A 17,147-nucleotide genomic window follows, 5' to 3' on the forward strand; every position below is an offset into this window, starting at 1 on the left:
CCCGAAAGTGCCTTAAGGCTTCACCCAACTCATAGGTCTCCTCCAGGATGTGTGCTGATTTCCCCCCCATACTGAACTATATCTGCCCCCTTTTCCCTCAAATAATGATGGGTATTTCATTAAAACACACACAGAGAGACTCCCAACTCTCTCCTTAGTTCCTTTTGAGGAAACACCAAGCAAACATTGTAGACTATTAACACATGATCTGCTTAACAAATTATCTGTTAGAAACAGTATCATTTACATGCAGCCACGAGACTGCATCTCAGAAGAATCACACCGCTAGGCTGCTCCAATTCAGTGAATTTATATACCCTGAACAAGGACATGAGGAGATTAGCATTGGTATCTGGCCACATTTCATTTTGGTGGTTGGTGGTCAACTACTCAGATGAAGAAGTGAATAGAGGGATGTGAGAACAAATGATATACCTTACAGTATTACCAGAGTATTGCCGTAAATCACTTAACCTTCAATTTCTTCTGGGAAGCAGGTAAGTTGTGTTTTATTTCCTCCTCTCCTGTTGACTCGCTTCTGTGTGCCATGCATACATACATACAGTACCTAGTGTAAACATTTTGAGCTTTTGGAGCTTGTTTAATGTTTTTCTTTAGAAAAAATATTAAGGATCCACATTTGTGTATGAATTATTACAACAGCATTTTTTGAATATCAACAACCCATATTCATCAGCTCCTCCATGTGTTTACAGACTAATAATTGGTGGGTGCTGCAAAAAGTATCACATCATAGTCTCTTTGCCCAAACCGTGGGAAGAACTGAATTTCCCTACAGTGCCAAGTTGGTGAAAACATTTGTTATTATGCAATGTGGCTAAGAAATCAGCGACTGTATTTCAAAAAGAGAGTGAGCGTTCGTTCAGTCTGCCTTTGTTAAAGTCACACTTCATGGTCTCAAAGAGCAACTTCACCAGCTCAGTCTTCCCTCTGGCCACCATGGCTTTGGAGAGTTCAAGCACCTCAGCTGTGTGATGACGACACACCAGCCTAAGTTCCTGTTGCACTCGCTGTTTGGGATATTTCTCCTCAGCCTTCTTCACCCACAGCTCGACTTCCTTCATCAGCATCTCCATATTTATCCTCTTCTGACTGAACAAGGTAAGCAGCATTTCCATTAAGCAACGGAAGCTCTCCGTGCAGACAGAACCCGCATCATCCAGCTCTATTGCCTGCTTGAAGCAGTCAATGGCATTCAGCTCTTCGTTTTTTATCCGAAGGCATTTTCCCCTCAGCAGCTGGATTTCAGGTAAGACATTCCCCAGGTCTAATTCCATTGCTTTAGCAAAGAACACAAGGGCATTGTTCAGGGCATTTTCATCCACAAGTAAAAGTTCCTGCATAGCATCTACTCCCATGTAATAATGTACCTAGAAAAACAGCAGGGGGGGGAAAGAGGCGAAAGGCACACACTATTTATTTAAAACACACACACCTTGCCTTTTGATAAGCCACGATGGCTTACAGCATGCAGAAAACAAATTCATAAACTTTCATTATTAAACAACAGTCAGAAGTCTTTGGTTTTTTGTGAAGTAATTGTAAGAAATTGTAAAACACTTCCCTGTGTATCTTGTAGCTTCTCCAAAAACATGAGGAAGGGGACCTGTGGCCTTCCAGATGTTGTTGGACTCCATCTCCCATCAGCTCCAGCCAGCAATGGCCATAGGTCAGGGATGATGGGGTTGTAGTCCAGCAACATCGGAGGGCTACAGATTCCCCAACCCTTTTCTAAAAGCTTGTAGAGTCAGGCTTCAGTTGCCTTTGCAGAAATTGCTCCGTAATAACTTATAGAGAAGGACCTGTTCCATGCCCTATGTGATACTTTATTAAGACATGTGCAGAAGGAATCTAAAATAGGACCTCCTCAGAAGAATGGCAGGGCCCTATTGAGAGAGGGAGGATGTCCCCAGAGACATGCTATTTCAGAAGAGTTTTAGGACTTTATATAGGTAAATATCACCAGCACTCTGAGTTGGTTATATAAGCTGATAGGGAGGAATTATCTGTTAAATTAATGCATTATATGTCAGGGAAGGGAACAAAAGTTTCAAAAGCTATATTTACTTCAAAAAGGCTTTCCCCATCTCTTCCTCCCAAGCCTCTGGTGGACTGGCTAGTGCCTACAGACCTTGTTGTTGCCCATCTCTGTAGAGATCCATACACACAGGAACTTTCCCAGATATTGCTAGTGGTAAAAATGGATAGAGTCTATTTGGCCATTCTGATTACATTTCTGCAATATTTCTACTTGGATGCAAATACTCCTCTAGCTTCAGTATTCCATTGTCAATCAGAGCTATGAGTTTGTTCTCAACTATCACGTTTTGGTTGTTTGTTTCTAAATATTATTTATACCCTACCTGTCAACCATAGTTTTCATGATGGCTCACACAGCCCAAATTAAAGCTATATAAACACAGTAAAATCAGAAAAATCAAAATGTGTTTTGATCAATAAACAGCAGGAAATTCAGTTTAGGACAGCATGATTAAAAAACAAACAGCACAATCCTGAGCATGTCTATTCAGAAGTAAGTCCTATTGAAGTCAGTGGAGCTTGCTCTCACATAAGCAGGGTCAGGATTGCAGCCTCAGGCCTGTCAAAAGTCTAAATGAACAGAAACATAATCTGTATATTCATAGAGATAAAATAAGAAAGTGAAAACAATGAAAAAGTCTGAACAGTGTGTGGATGCTTTCACTCACCTGGCCAAGGTCAAGGTAAGTCTTCAGACATGGATGTACCCTCATGACATTCTCAAGATCAGCTTTGGCATCAGAGAGATTTCTCTGGTCTGGCATTCCTCCCAGGCCCATCTTTACACGTTCCAAGTCACGCAAATACAGTTTAATTAGCATCTAAGGATAAAGAGATAATCAAACTCATTTGATTCTCCCCTCCCCCTTTATGCATTTAGTTTGTATTATTATTCCCTGACATCTCCTGACAAAGGATCCATCAGGACTGGCAAAGATATTTGCCCAGTGGTGCCATTAGGAAAGGAGTTTGGGGCATAAGTTCAGGACCTCACTCAACAGAATGAGAGGGGGAGGCCCCAAATGTAGCAAATCTGGCTTACCACATTTAGAAGTAAGTGAAGTAAAACATATGACCATCTAAAGCCCCACCCCCACCAATAAGACCATGAAGTTCAGAGTCTAAAAAACAGTAAATTACCTTACAGCTATGGGTGGGAGCCAAATAGCCAAATTTATCAAATTCGCACTTTCCCAAACAATTTGAGAACTGAAACACAGCCATCGTTTGAAATTCTTACTTGTCCAAATTCAGTGATGCAGTTCTCCAGCCAAAGGAAGTTTACAAATATGTATATATTTGGGGACAGTGTGCACAAAATGAATATATTGGTGACAATAACATACAAATATGCGTTCTATCAGGATACATGGCCCACAAAAATGTGTACATTAGTCAAAACTGCATACAAAAATGTGTTTATTAGGAGAAATTTGCACTAAAATGATGAAGAATTTTCATGAGGATTTTTTTTTTAAACGGAAATTGCTGCAGAAATTTGGAGAAGTGAAATTAAGATTAGAAAAATGAGAAACTGAGAGAACCAAAATTGACAGATCATTCCATCTCTACTTATAGCACAACTGCCTCTGTCTGAAACCCCAGAGAGATGCTACTCATCAGAGTGGATAATACAGGACGAGATGGACTAATAGCCTGATAAGGCGGCTTCATAAGCTTATATGCTCGTATGCGGGGGTGTAGTCATCCAGGGTCTCAGGGGGTCTTAGATCCCTTATTTTGGGGGCAGCAGGGACCCTCTGTTTCCAGCATCCTCTGAGTCAATCAGCAGGAAGGGGCAGAATTTTAGCCACTGAGCAGATTATTCTAACATGCTTTCTTGTCCTTTTCTGCTGATTGGGACCAATAAAAGTGAACGGAGGTGAGTCAGCCACTGAGAAGACTCTTTTCAATAGCTCTCCCTTTTCTTGCTTATTGGCTCCTAGGGACATCTGTTGTTGTGGGAGACGGCATTAACAAAGATCTCGTTCTCCAACCAGCAGCAAAAAAAAAAGGGGGGGGAGCAGAATGTGGCTGTGATTATCATGAAGGGACCCTGCGCTTCTGAATTTGCCACTACCCGACCGCTCGTATATTCTAATAGACCTGTCACCAGTGAAGCCTTAGGACAAGTCATAAGAGGTGGCTCCCCCCTTTTGGACCCCTTGCAGTATGATCAAATATAGCTGATGCTGACAAAACAGGCATTCATATTAATGGCTTTTCAGGAAGCACAATGCTAACCAAACACCCCCTGCCCTGAGTTAATGCTACTTCTTAAAAATATAATCAAAGAAAAAGGCAGTCTTTCATAGCACTTTTATGCTCTGAAGGCACTGTTTTAAAGAAGAGTTACATACCTTGGCGCGCATGCAATATGCCTGCCAGTTAAGTACTGGGTCTGGCAGCGCATCTAAGGCCATGTTGCAGACTGCCATTGCCATCTCTTGCTTACCAAGGAAGTGGAAGATTTTTGCCAGGCGGTTTAGAACAAGTGGATTATCTTTAGCTATTGCTATTGCCTTGAAAACAAACCCACAAAACATTTTCCGTTAGTGATTTCCCCCTGCTGTGTTGAACAATGGGCTATAAATAGGAGAAATGTACGTGGCTCTATTCACAAATTGGCCACAGTTGCAAATGATGTTCTTTGGAGGGTCTGAAATGCATGAGAACATGAGCTGGGGTAGGTCCTTGTTCTTGATTAAAAGGAAAGGAGATGCTTTCTCTTGTGTCACTTCCAGTGGAATTCAGTGGGGCTTGCTACCAAGTAGATACATATAGGGCTGCTCTGTTAAAATTTGGGGATTCCAATTTGAGATGTTTTATAGCTTTTCTCAGAAGTGATCTACACTCATATTCCTACAGGATTATTTTTTTAAATGGAAGATTCCATTTTGGACATGTACTTTAGTTTTTCCATTTATGTCTGGGGTGGGGAACCTGTGGACCTCCAGATGTTGTTGAACTCCAACTCCCATTAGCCCCAGTCAGCATGGCCAATGGTCAGGGGTGATGGCAGTTGTAGTCCAACAACACCTAGAGGGCCCTGATTCATGAAGTGCTTAGAGAAGTGCTTGGCCAGCTCTCTATGAAGCCCCAGCCGACATAGCCAATGTTCAGGATAATGGGAGGTGCAGTTCAGCAGCATCTGGAGGGCCACAGGTTCCCCGCACCTTTACTATATTTTACTCCTGAATGTTTGGCAGAGGAGGAGACCTATGTAGGAGTGGGTAAAGGAAGGTTTAAACCTTTCTGTACATTGGTTGTCTCTTACAGGCAGTGGAAACACTGTTCAGGGAATATAACCAGGAGAACAAATTCATTTTTCTAAGTATGCATCATATCAGGAGGTTTGTGCACTTCTCATGATTAGGACGAACTGGAAGGACTAAAAAATCTCTCATTTTAGTCTCACTGTATTTTATCCACACACATATAGCTTGTTTCCAGTCTCCAAACCCACTTGAGAACTTATGCAATAATGCTGCACTGTCATTTAAAAGATGCCACCCATGCTAATCATTGGGAAAAACTGAAAGAATCAATGGGTATATGAGGATCTGATAAGAAAGGAATCCTTGAGCAGCTGATAGACTGAATAGTGGCCCCTTCCTCTATAGCTGAGCAACAATTTATAAACCTACTTTCCCAAAGCAGTCAAGGGGATCCGTCCCAGAGTAACCGCAGTCATGAATTCCCATGGGAGTTGTTGAGAATGATTCTTTCCTTTCTAACAATATCCCGAGATAGCACCAGGCCAGGGCTAAAAAAAAAGGAGGATAGAATTCAGAGCAGGCCAACACAATCCAAAATGACTTGCAAATTCTATTCTACCTGCTAGGAATGTGGAGGAGATTTGATTCAGTTTGCATCTAAAGCCACATTTTCCAAAACAGTATGAGAACTGAAACACAGCTGTCCTTCTAAATTCACACTGAACTGAACTTTGGGGTGCAGTTCTTCAACCAATGTTTTTAAAAATGAATATATTAAGAGGAAATGTGCTTAAAATGATTAAAATGGTGAAAATGACATACAAAAATGCATTATATTAAGAGAAATTGCTCGCAAAAATGTGTACATTAGTCAAAACTGCATACAATAAATGTATTAGGAAAAATTCCCACTAAAGTGCTGAAGAATTTTCATGGAGATTTAAAAAAAACTGAAAAATTCTGCAAAAATGTGGAGAACTGAATTCAAAATTCAAAATGTGAAATTGAGAGAAGTGAAATTGGCAGATCCTTTCCTACTACCTATTAATTTAGCTCCTAAGTAATTAGGAATGGACGAATATGTCAATTTTGGTTTCTCACAGCTTCTCATTTTACCAATTTTAACTTCAGTTCTCTACATTTCCACATCAGTTTGCTTTTTTTTTAAAAAAAATCCTCATGAAAATTCATTAGTATTTTAGCACAAATTTCTTTCAATATACACATTTTTAATGCAATTTTGCCTAATATACAGATTTTTGTAAAGCAATTTCCTCTAACATAATGCATTTTGGTATGTTATTTATATGCACACTACACTAGTATGTGTATTTTGTGGAGAGCTGTGTTTCAAAATTCAGAGAACTGCAAATGTTGAAGGATGGCTATTTCAGTTGGTGGTTTGTTTTGGAAAGTGCAGATAAGGTAAGTTCACCTTTGAAGGTGAACTGAATCCAATTTCTCCCCCATCCCTAAAAGTAATTCCATATGAATTAGAGATGGTTATTGGGGGGAGTTAACAATAGAAGAGATCCAAAGGAACTTTTTATGCCAGCTTTAAGAAAGATTATGCAGTGAGGATTTTCCCTAGTCCTCACTGTTTCCCAGCTGATGAAATAAGCCACTTCTGAAAATAAAGAATGGTTTGCTTCACTGGGCATGGAAGTTGCAGCAACAAAGACTATAGCTATAGAGATGTGTGCAGAAAGCGCTCTTTTGGATCTGAGCCAGGAACCTTTAATGTTTGAGCTGAAGAGCCTGATGACACACAGCTTGATTGCAACAGTCTTGATGGATGTTTAACTGTATGTGTCAATTACACGTGCAGTTTGCCTAATGTAAATGAATTCCCCTACCTGTATAATGTAGATTAGAGGACTTCAGGACTTGCTGAAGCAAAACCAAGGTTCTGTTGAAGGCTGGCAGCCTTTTTTCCTCATCATTGCCCTTGTTCATCCACATCCCATCCAATCTGAAGCAAAGAGGGCAGTGCTATTGTGACTTATTGTTGTGCATATGCAGAGCTCTAAACTCACAAGCAATTTTTTTCTTCCAAATACCATTGGTTTAGCCCCATCCGATGGGTTTAGCAAAAAACAACAGAAATTAATATAAAATATAAAAGGCATAAATGGTAAGATGTAGGTCCTTGAAATGACTTCCATCAGCTTCAAAGCTGTATATATATACACACCCCTCAGAACTGTATGCTGCTTTTGGAAGATGATGATGGAGATGGGCAGTAGCTCAGTGGTAGAGCATACACTTTGCATGCAAAAGGTCCCAGATTCAATCCCCAACATCTCTAGGTTGGGCTGGAGAAAGACTACTCTTTGAAATCCTATAGAGTCGCTGCCCATCAATATAAACCATAACGAGCTAGATGAATCACGTTCTGACTTGGTATACTTGTATTCTTGTCTATACTAAGAGACATATCTACTACATATTATGCATATATATAATACATATTATTTTTCTTAAAAATATATCATTTCTACTTCAATTATATGAAAAAACCATGTGCTATTAAGCTATCTATTGTACCCTACAGAAAGCTTTTGTTGAGACTAATTGCAGTGTAGGAGTGGACATAGCTGGTGAGGAAAAGGTTATGTTAAGTCTTAAATAGGTTTTAGAACTTGTCAAATGTTGCTTCTTGTACAGCAAAGAAAGGTGTTTTGGCAATCTTTCAGCAAATCTTATGTCTATGTTATTGGCACTGCATTGTTCATGACAATTGCTTCATCTCTGATTTTGCAACAGTCCTTTATGATATGTAAAATAGTGAGGAAATACTATGGATAAAAATCTCTGTAGTTGTCTTTGATCTAATGCTCATTAGAGTGCACCCCCCCCCAAAAACCCAGTCGGGATGGGGCCTCTCATTCCAAGCTGCCTCACAAGGTTCTTGTGGAGGACAAAACTGGGGCACGGTATTGCTAACATATCACTATGCTACTGAAATAATTTTATTGGCTGCCCATTAGCTACTGGGCCAAGTTCAAGGTTCTAGTTTTGGTGTACAAAGCCCTATACAGCTTGGGACTAGGATACCTGAAAGATCGTCTTACCCATTATATATCTAGTCGATCACTGCACTCTGCAGGTGAGGGCCTCCTGCAGATACCATCTTATCAGGAGATCTATTCTGCACAACATAGGAAATGGACGTTTAGTGTAGTGGCACCTACTCTTTGGAATTCCCTGCCTTTAAATATTAGACAGGCACCATCTCTGTTATCCTACTGAAGACCTTCTTTCAACAAGCCTTTTATGTAGAGACCTTATCCCAGTCTGAGTCTCTGCTGGAATTGCTTTTTTAGATGCTTTTAAAGCTTTATTTAAAAGATGCTTTTAAAGATGTTTTGTTTTAATACATTTTTAAATATGCTTTGTATTAATTTGTTTTAAAGTCTTGTTTTTAAGATGTTTTAGAGTGGTTTTTACTGTTTTTGTTTGCCCCCCTGAGCTCCTTCTGGGAAGAAGGGTGGGATATAAATTTAATAAATAAATAAGTAAATGGGATTGTGGAAGAACCGTATATGCTGCCCTGAGCTTCTTGGAAAAGCAGTGCGGGGGGGGGATGAATTAATTTTTAAAAACCAAATAAATTCATGCACTGCTTTTCAGTGAAACAAAAAAACTAAGTGCATTCTATCACAAAAAGTGCTATATTTGCCCCTCAGTCAATCTTGTTTTTATTTCTTGATTTCCTTTCTTTGAGACAAGGTCTCATGGTGGCTTTTCATCCTGGATTCTTGTCTTACCTGATGTGCAGTGTGGCCATGGTGAAATACCAGTTTCGTTTCTCTTCCAAAGGGATCTGAAAGAGAGAGCTAGTTTTTTAGGAAAGTAGTAATTGCATCCTTGGAAATATGCATTGCTGTATTTATTGTCTTACCTTTATATTCTACCCTTCTTCAGTTGTCGGACTGAAGGTGGATACATGCAGTTCCTAGGTGATCACCCATCCAGTCACTGATAAGACCTAGACCTGCTTAGCTTCTGTAAGGTGTGTGCCTTCAAGTCTGTCTGGAATACCATTGTTGCTACAGAGGCTCCATTGAATCAAGGAATTCATCAGCCAGTCCTGTCCTCACTATGTTCAACAATGTAATACTTGAAGGACATCTGATTCTTTGAAGCAATAAAACTGAGATAGGACTTCATAGCTAAAAAGCCCCACTTAATTTGGGCTTAGTTGGAGTCAGGCTCACCAAAGCTTATTCACTTCCGTAAGTTTAATATCTTTTGTCACTGAATATTTTACAATTTCTGAACTTATTTTCCCACATTAGATGAAGCAGGTGAAGGGGGACTGGAAATATGTTTCATGCCACTGATTGCTTAGTAGGCAACTGCTTGCATGTTCTCACATTTGTGCACCCACATATTCTCTTTGTACATTGTTGGCTATTATCATGTGGCTTTGTGTAGTTTCATGAATACATCTAGAATGGACATTAGAAGAAGGAAAAGGTACTGCAAGTTAACTCTCCAGCCTACACACTATGTAGAATGTACCTGAAAACAGGTTTTCAAACAGTTGCAATCCTATGAAAACTTACCTGGGAGTGTGCTCCCTAGAATTTACTTCTGAGTAAACATGGCCAGGATAGGGCAGAAACTGTCTACCTGCCATAGAATAGCATTCTGTATTATTCATTCATCAACGCGTCAAAGTACATTGCCAGTTCATTTACAAACTACGCATTTAATAATTCAAAAAAAGCATTCCACAGCATTCATCTGTCTTATGGGACTTACTTCCAAGGAGACCAATCCAGAAAGCATATTCTTTTTTCTTCTTTTTGTGTGGATATGATGTATATCCACACTGATGTACATTTAATTGATTATTACCTGATCAATCAATACACAACTCAGATTCGACTTCCGGGAAGGGTGACTTAGCCTGTGCCTGCTTTTGAGACGGGCTCCTGCCTCAAAAGAAGCTTATTCAGATATATCAGTCAGTTTTTTCTTTTTTTTTTGACTGATTAAACTTCTCCCGGGTAGGGAGAAACGAAGAGATTAACCTCAAAGCCTATTTTTGTTGGGACGACCAGATCTCATTAATTTATGGGACGAGGTCCAGCCGACGAAGGTGGGACGGATTTTCAACAGCAAGCTCTATCTGTTAAAGCGAACGTTCATCTTATCTTCTAAGAGAGAACGCACTAACAGGCAAGCACCCTTCTTTCTATATTTTTCTTTTACTTGACTTAAATTGTTGCTGTTTAAAAGAGATTTGCCAGATTGATCGGTTTTTGACATCTTACTGGGGAGCCATAACTTCTCTCTGCTACGCACTAATTAATAGCTTATCTCTGTTTTTGTTGCAAAAAGCTGTCCTGGATTTGCATTCTAAAGATATACACAGAAGAGGGATTTCTATTCCAGATTTTTATTTTGAAGAATATTATACTGTCTGAGACTACTCTCTTTTTGGTCTATTTTATTTTGACGAATCTGTTTCTTGACGACTGCCATTAATTGTTTCGATCCTGGGAACTGCATTTTGTTTACTTAACTATGGAGAGATAAGGCTGTCTGCTCTGTTTATACTGTGATGTCACCAAGTTTGGAGTATTAACCCAATTGTTGCTGAAATAAGAAGTGGTTTTCCTATATTTTTTTTTTAAAATGGCAATTAAGAAAGTGGCTGAGAATCTGGAAATAACTATGTTTCAGAAAATAATGGATGAGATTGAGATAACGAAACAAAACCTGCGACAGGGTTGTAAGGAGCTGAAAATTGAATTGAGTAAAATGAAGCAGGAGATTAAAGATATAGGGGTCCCTGTGAGAGAGGTGACCCTGGAAGGGGTCCCTGTGAGAGAGGAGACCCCGGAGATTGGAACAAACGTGGAACAGGAAAAAGATTTGGAGTCTATGGACTTTAGAAACAAAATCTATTGTTTGGAGACACAGGAGATTAAAGACATAGGGGTCCTTGTGAGAGAGGAGACCCTGGAGACTGGAACAGGGGTCCCTGTGAGAGAGGAGACCCTGGAGACTGGAACAGGGGTCCCTGTGAGAGAGGAGATCCCGGAGATTGGAACAAACGTGGAACAGGAACAAGATTTGGAGTCTATGGACTTTAGAAATAAAATCTATTGTTTGGAACTCAATGTTATCTCTGAAGAAATTAATGAAGATTCTAGAGATAAAGTTATCAATGGCATGGATAATCTTCTGGACTGGAATGATGTGATGGAGCCCAATATAGAGAAAATCTATGGAATTAACTGCAGCCATGTGACAATGGAAAAACTTTCAAGAGATGACCCAGTGTATTTTGAAAAAAAGAACAGAGATATGATTTTACAGCAGTATTTCAGCAACCTATTCAGAATGGATGGCAAGAAAATATTTGGGATAGAGGTAATTCCCATCAGACTCTTACTATATGACTATGGCTTTGACAGCAAGATTATTATGGAATACTGATAATGGAAGATTGGATACTGAAATTACTGGACTTAACAAGACTACTGAAGATGGAAGATGGAAAATGGAACTAATAGGGATAATAGAACAATGGCTACTGAAATTACTGAACCTAACAGATTCTGATGTGATGGATTAATGGAAATGTTTATTTTGACTATGGTTATGACAATAAGATTATCATAATTAGTAATGAGATGGATTAATTGATATGTTTATCTGGAAAAAAAAAATTGATAGATATATTTCTTAAAGAATTGAAACCTCTCTTTGACTTTTTGTGGAAAGAATAAAGTAATGTTTATGAGATTTGATGATTAAGTAAGATAACTATTGGAGGAAAGTGATTTTATAATATGACTTAAGAGACAGGATTGTTATATATTATAGACTTATAACTGATCTGATCTTTGACAAATGGGAAGTCAATATTTTACTCTTTATTTTTTATTTTTATTTTTATTTTTATTTTTTTTTTTTGTTTAATTATTTTTGATTTTGTTTTTTGTCTTTGAATGTTTTATGATTTCGTCTTGTATGTTTTATGAAAATTTGAATAAAAATTATTGGAAAAAAAAAATACACAACTCAGATTAATTAGCTAAGATTTGTTTAAGTGGGCATCAGTTTTAGAGATCAGGGTTGGAGCCATGACTGTCAGGAAAAGAATTCTCACTACAGGAACAGCTAAACAGCTTGAAGAGCAACATTTTTATGTGACTCCAAGCAGCAATTATTTTCTGAACCTTTTTCATTTTGTTAGTGTGGTTATTTTGATGCTCTCTCCTGTCCCATATTCTCTACCATCTTAAGAAGTTTTGACTCTCCACAGTTGTAGTTTAAAGGTAAATATAACCCAACCTCTCAATGCAAACATTTTGCTTTGACAAACAGTGTTCCAGTCTAGCCACCTGCCTTTTTCTGTTGTCTGTTGCTGTAGGGGACGATAAAGGTGTGCAGAAGGTTACACCTTTGTTTGAACAGCTTGAACCAAGAAGTCTAGAATCAAAAATGCATCTAATTGGAAAACTGGAAAGTGTTAGAGATTGGTGCACAAGGTTTGGGATTTGAGCTCAGGTTGTTCAGGGACTTCTTGGGGGTACTGCAACCACACTGTTAATTGGTTTGGATGTTACAAATAAAATATTTGAATTAACCTCCCCCTTCGTTATATTTGGATCTTACTTCAAGCCACACATCTACAGCACTGTAGAAAACTATTTTTTAAATCCCAGCTGCAGAATTCTGGAGCTTGTTTGTTTAAATTCAACCCTTCCCTCATGATAGAAGGCTTGGGTCAGGTAGCAGTTCCAAGCACTGAATACTTACAATTGCTACTCTCTTGGAGGAGGGGCCATAGCTCAGTGGCAGAATACATTGTTTGTGTGGAGAATGCCCCTGTTTATCTCTGCATCTCTAACCAAAAGTATCACAGCAGGATAAATGTCTGACTGATCCCTAGATCCTAGGGCAGGGATAGCCAAAGTGGTCCTCCTCTCCAAATGTTGTTAAACTCCAGCTCGCATCATCCCTGACCATTGGCCGTCCTGGCTGAGGCTGATATGAGATGCAGTCCAGCAACCTCTGGAAAGCACCAATGTTGGCTATCCCTGCTCTAGGACCTAGGAAGCCACCTCTGCCTATCAGAGTCGAGAGTAGTGGATTAGTTGAAGCAGTTTCATATGTTCCATCCCTGAAGCCACTACCACCCTATCCACAGCCCATCACCAGTCCCCTCCTAGCTGGGAAGATACCAAAGCATGTCTGCCCCCATTAGGGACCATAGCTATTTTCAGCCCTCCAACCCACTCTTGTTTGCACAGCTTTCTCCTGTGATTATGTGGTCACATTTTCAAAAGCATCTAATAACTTGAAGGACTTATGAACCACCATACTAGAAAGGTTGCGGCACAATGACTTGCACCCACAGTGTCATGTCGTGACTTGCACCTTTGCTCAGCATCATAGTGGTGTGCAAGGGCAGCAGCATGCATTGACTTACTGACAACTGCTACTGTCAGCAGATATGATCTGTCAATGTCCCAGAAAACCAACACGATCTGGTGTATGTTAGTACTTGCAAGCCACTCTACAGGCATTTCAGCTACTACAGATGGCTACTTGTCTGATACAGTCGAGTAGCTTTTTCTAATAGGATTATTATTAACTAACTAATTAATTAATATTAATTAGTTATTAACTATTAATCAAAATATTTCTTTTCCAGCTTTCCACTTAAACAATCAATAAAAATAAACAGCCATAACAATCAAATACAAATATTGTTATTATTTTTAAAAAGGGAGGGTAGCCACACACTCATATGACCCATCAGGTCAAATGCCTCCTGGAATAGAAAAGTCCTGGTCAAGCAGTGAAAAGCAGAGTGAGATGGGGGCCAAATAGACCTCCACAGGAAGCTGCCTTATACCAACTGGTCCACCTAACTCAGTACTGTCAGCACAGACAGGCAGCTGATTTCAGACAGGGGTTCTGACTGAGAAGCTGGGGAATTGAACCTGGGACCTTCTGTCTACAAAGCAGATGCTCTACCACTGAGCTACTTCCCAAGGTAGGGAGTTCCACAATCAAACTGAGGTGCCATTGAAGCATAGCAGGACAAAAGGACCTCACCAGCTTCACAAAAGTCTATCAAGATCTAGGGCTTCCATTCCAAAAGGCAGCTTCTAAATATTATCCATTGGCACTGCCATTTGTCTGCTTGTGTACATTTATGCAGGATTAGCTGTTTGGTGACTACCAGGGTTTTAAATGAAGGTGTGGTTCTTAATGAGAAACGTTTTCTCTTAGCCTGACTCAATTCCCTGAGGGTTTTTTTTTTTGTAGCCTAGCAAATTAACTGTAGATACAGTACCTATTATAATAACTAGCACTTTACCGTAGTGAGATAGATAGTTAAGTACATTGTATGGACGCTGGTGGTCAGCCATTCCACTACAGATGATGGGTAGGAACTTCATCCAGTACTACCACCTGATCATCTGGGCCGAGGAAAAAGTACTTAGCAATCACCTTTCAGATGCTTGTACAGTTGCTGCTGTCCTTCGTCATTCTACTTTTGACCATCCCCTTCTCCCTTTCCTTTAGTACTGAATCTTTGAGTATCCACAGTTACATGTGTGAAACGTAGTGCTCACACTTCTAAAATATTTCTTGTGTGTGTGTGGGGGGGGGAGAGAAGCTAATCCCCAGTCTATTGTGTCAGTATACCTTATGGTCACCCTGTATGGGTATTGGCTGAATGTATAATAGGATTTTTATGCCATTGGCCCATTGAATAGCAAGTGACACCAGAAGGTAAAATTGCCTACCCACCTGCTTCCCATAAGCAAGAGCTTTGCCATAGAGAGCGAGGCCTGCAGTTAGTTTCTCCATCTTTTCAACTTCATTCACCAGCCCAACGTCAAAGGCATAAGCGTAGCCCTGCTCGGCCAAGCAACGGGCTGCTCTGAGTTGGGGATCTCCTTGTGGCTTGTCTTCTGAATCCAAGCCCATTAAGTCAGAAAGTCTTTTGGTGCATATAGCTTCTTCTTGCTCATTGTCCAGCCTGTCATACACATAGGCCAGGTTGGCCCAAGTATTCAGATTCTCAGGGTCCTCCTGAGAGATGTAGAGGAAAATCTCCTTCGCTTGCTCCACTTCTTCCAAGTAGAAAGAAAAGACCCCAAGGAGGTTTCTGATGGCATATTGCTGTGAGCCGGTTTCAAACTCTAACTCATAGGTTAGGCTCTCTCGTTTCAGCTTCAAGTCTCTCCCTTGGAAATTCAGAGGTGAAGAGGACTCAAAATTCAAGTTCATATCTAAGTGAAAGTGGCCAGGAATATAATCCATCTCGTCAATTAGAGTATCAATGTCCACCTCAGTTTCTTCCATTTTCACACTGGAAAGAATATCAGCCACTCCAGGATCCCTCAAAGAGTCACTTTCCTCAGCTTTTGGGTTCGAGTTGTTTTTTTCTTCTGTCTTCTCAGTGTGTTTGCCTTTCTACATCCTCCACCTCTTTCTCTACCTGTATTTCTGGTTTAGCTTATTCACATGGAGCCTGAAAAGGGAGGAGCAAAATAAAACGCTTGCCATTCCAAAGCCAGCCTGCTAGTTCAGGGTTCTCATCTGGTCAGTGAATCACAGAAAGCAGAAGCAAGACCTACTCAAGCAATCCCTCATTTGCCATCAAAGGGACAAGGCAGCATGTTGCAGAAGGCCATCAGAGTGCGTGGAAAAAACAGTGATCAGCTCCTTCGATCAAACTTGTCTTTCAAGTTAAGCCTATATGAACATTATTAATATGCATTTCAAATTTAATAGGCTAGGAGCAGGGAGAGTAGACTGGGCTTCATCCTAACTACCCATAATCCTCACTCACTATGAGAAATGATTTAGAATGTTAAGTCTGAAATGGAGTGGGATGTACCCAAGTAAAACCATACAATAGGGCAAGGTATTGTCACTTTCTTGTTCCTTTTCCCCAAGTGGTGGGAAGTTCAAAGAATAATACCTGATTCTGAGTTTCCTTTGCATGAGTGAACACTGGAGGCTTATAGTGTCTTTATAATAATTTGTTTTATTTATACAGTAATGCCTCAATTAATGAATCCTCAAGTAATAAAGCTCCTTTCAATGATGGCTTTTTAAAAGGTGAAACTGACCAGCTTTGCTTTGCTAGGGATAAACTTCCAAGCCTCTGCCTTTGCTTTATGGTGAAATTGACCAGCCTGTGCCTTTGCTTTGCTAGGTTGAAGTGACAAGCCTGTGTTTTTGCTTTGCATTAAAGTGATCTTTTGCTTTCTCCCAGGGCTGGGGAGGGAAGGATCCAATACGATTCGGAGGAGGAGGAGGGGTGGGTGGCTGCCAGGTAGGCACCCTTTAAAGCCCCTGTTGAAGCTGCCCCTACCACCTATGAGCAGATGTAGGAACCTATCCCTATTCTTCCCATGTTGTTCCTATCTCTGGTACTTCTGTTAAAGAAGTAACATCTAGGAATGCATTTACTTTGTTAACTGAGGTATTACTGTGTAGTGAAGACAAAAGAATTTCTTTAGCAGGTAGCACAGTTACTCACCCTGCATCAGAGTGCATCTGATGCAGCCTCAGATTGCACCCCCATTTAACTCACTCCATCTACACCAGGGGTGGGGAACTGGATCTGGGCTTCAGGTGTTCGTACTTCCAACTGCAAAGGAAGAATCTTCCTTTGCAGCTACAGCAACCTAAGAAGATTCCTTCTTTGCATCCCTGGCTTGAATTCGGGCCATCGCTGCAAAGAAAGAAAGAATCAGAAGCACATGCTTACATCCAAGTGCAATCCTGACTCTTCCTTTGCAGACAAAATTTGGCACTTTTGGTATTTGGTGTATTTGTTGCTGTTGCCATGCAGGTGATGGGGAAAGGCAG

The 17,147-nt window shown here is 40.1% G+C and overlaps 1 protein-coding gene across 1 annotated transcript; it reads right to left on the reverse strand.

Moving 5' to 3' along the window:
• Positions 1-292: 292 nt before the first annotated feature.
• Positions 293-15,846, reverse strand: LOC133387736 (tetratricopeptide repeat protein 22-like). The gene is made up of 7 exons (XM_061633137.1): positions 15,072-15,846; positions 9,050-9,105; positions 7,136-7,251; positions 5,709-5,827; positions 4,422-4,583; positions 2,730-2,882; positions 293-1,391 (listed from the first exon to the last, which is right to left on the reverse strand). The coding sequence occupies exons 1-7, from the start codon at positions 15,627-15,629 to the stop codon at positions 861-863; spliced, it is 1,695 nt and encodes a 564-aa protein (XP_061489121.1). The 5' UTR covers positions 15,630-15,846; the 3' UTR covers positions 293-860.
• Between the last annotated feature and the right edge of the window lie 1,301 nt (positions 15,847-17,147).

Source organism: Rhineura floridana, chromosome 6 (assembly GCF_030035675.1).
Source record: "Rhineura floridana isolate rRhiFlo1 chromosome 6, rRhiFlo1.hap2, whole genome shotgun sequence".
Taxonomy (NCBI): domain Eukaryota; kingdom Metazoa; phylum Chordata; class Lepidosauria; order Squamata; family Rhineuridae; genus Rhineura; species Rhineura floridana.

What these genes read in the sequence shown, in the direction of transcription:
- LOC133387736 (XM_061633137.1), bottom strand. Translation starts at nt 15,629, where the DNA reads ATGGAAGAAACTGAGGTGGACATTGATACTCTAATTGACGAGATGGAT. An exon ending in CCCTTGACTGCTTTGGGAAA is followed by an intron (nt 4,584 to 5,708) that starts GTAGGTTTATAA and finishes TTTGTTTTCAAG; the next exon opens with GCAATAGCAATAGCTAAAGA. An exon ending in CTTACCTTGACCTTGGCCAG is followed by an intron (nt 1,392 to 2,729) that starts GTGAGTGAAAGC and finishes CTGTTTTTCTAG; the next exon opens with GTACATTATTACATGGGAGT.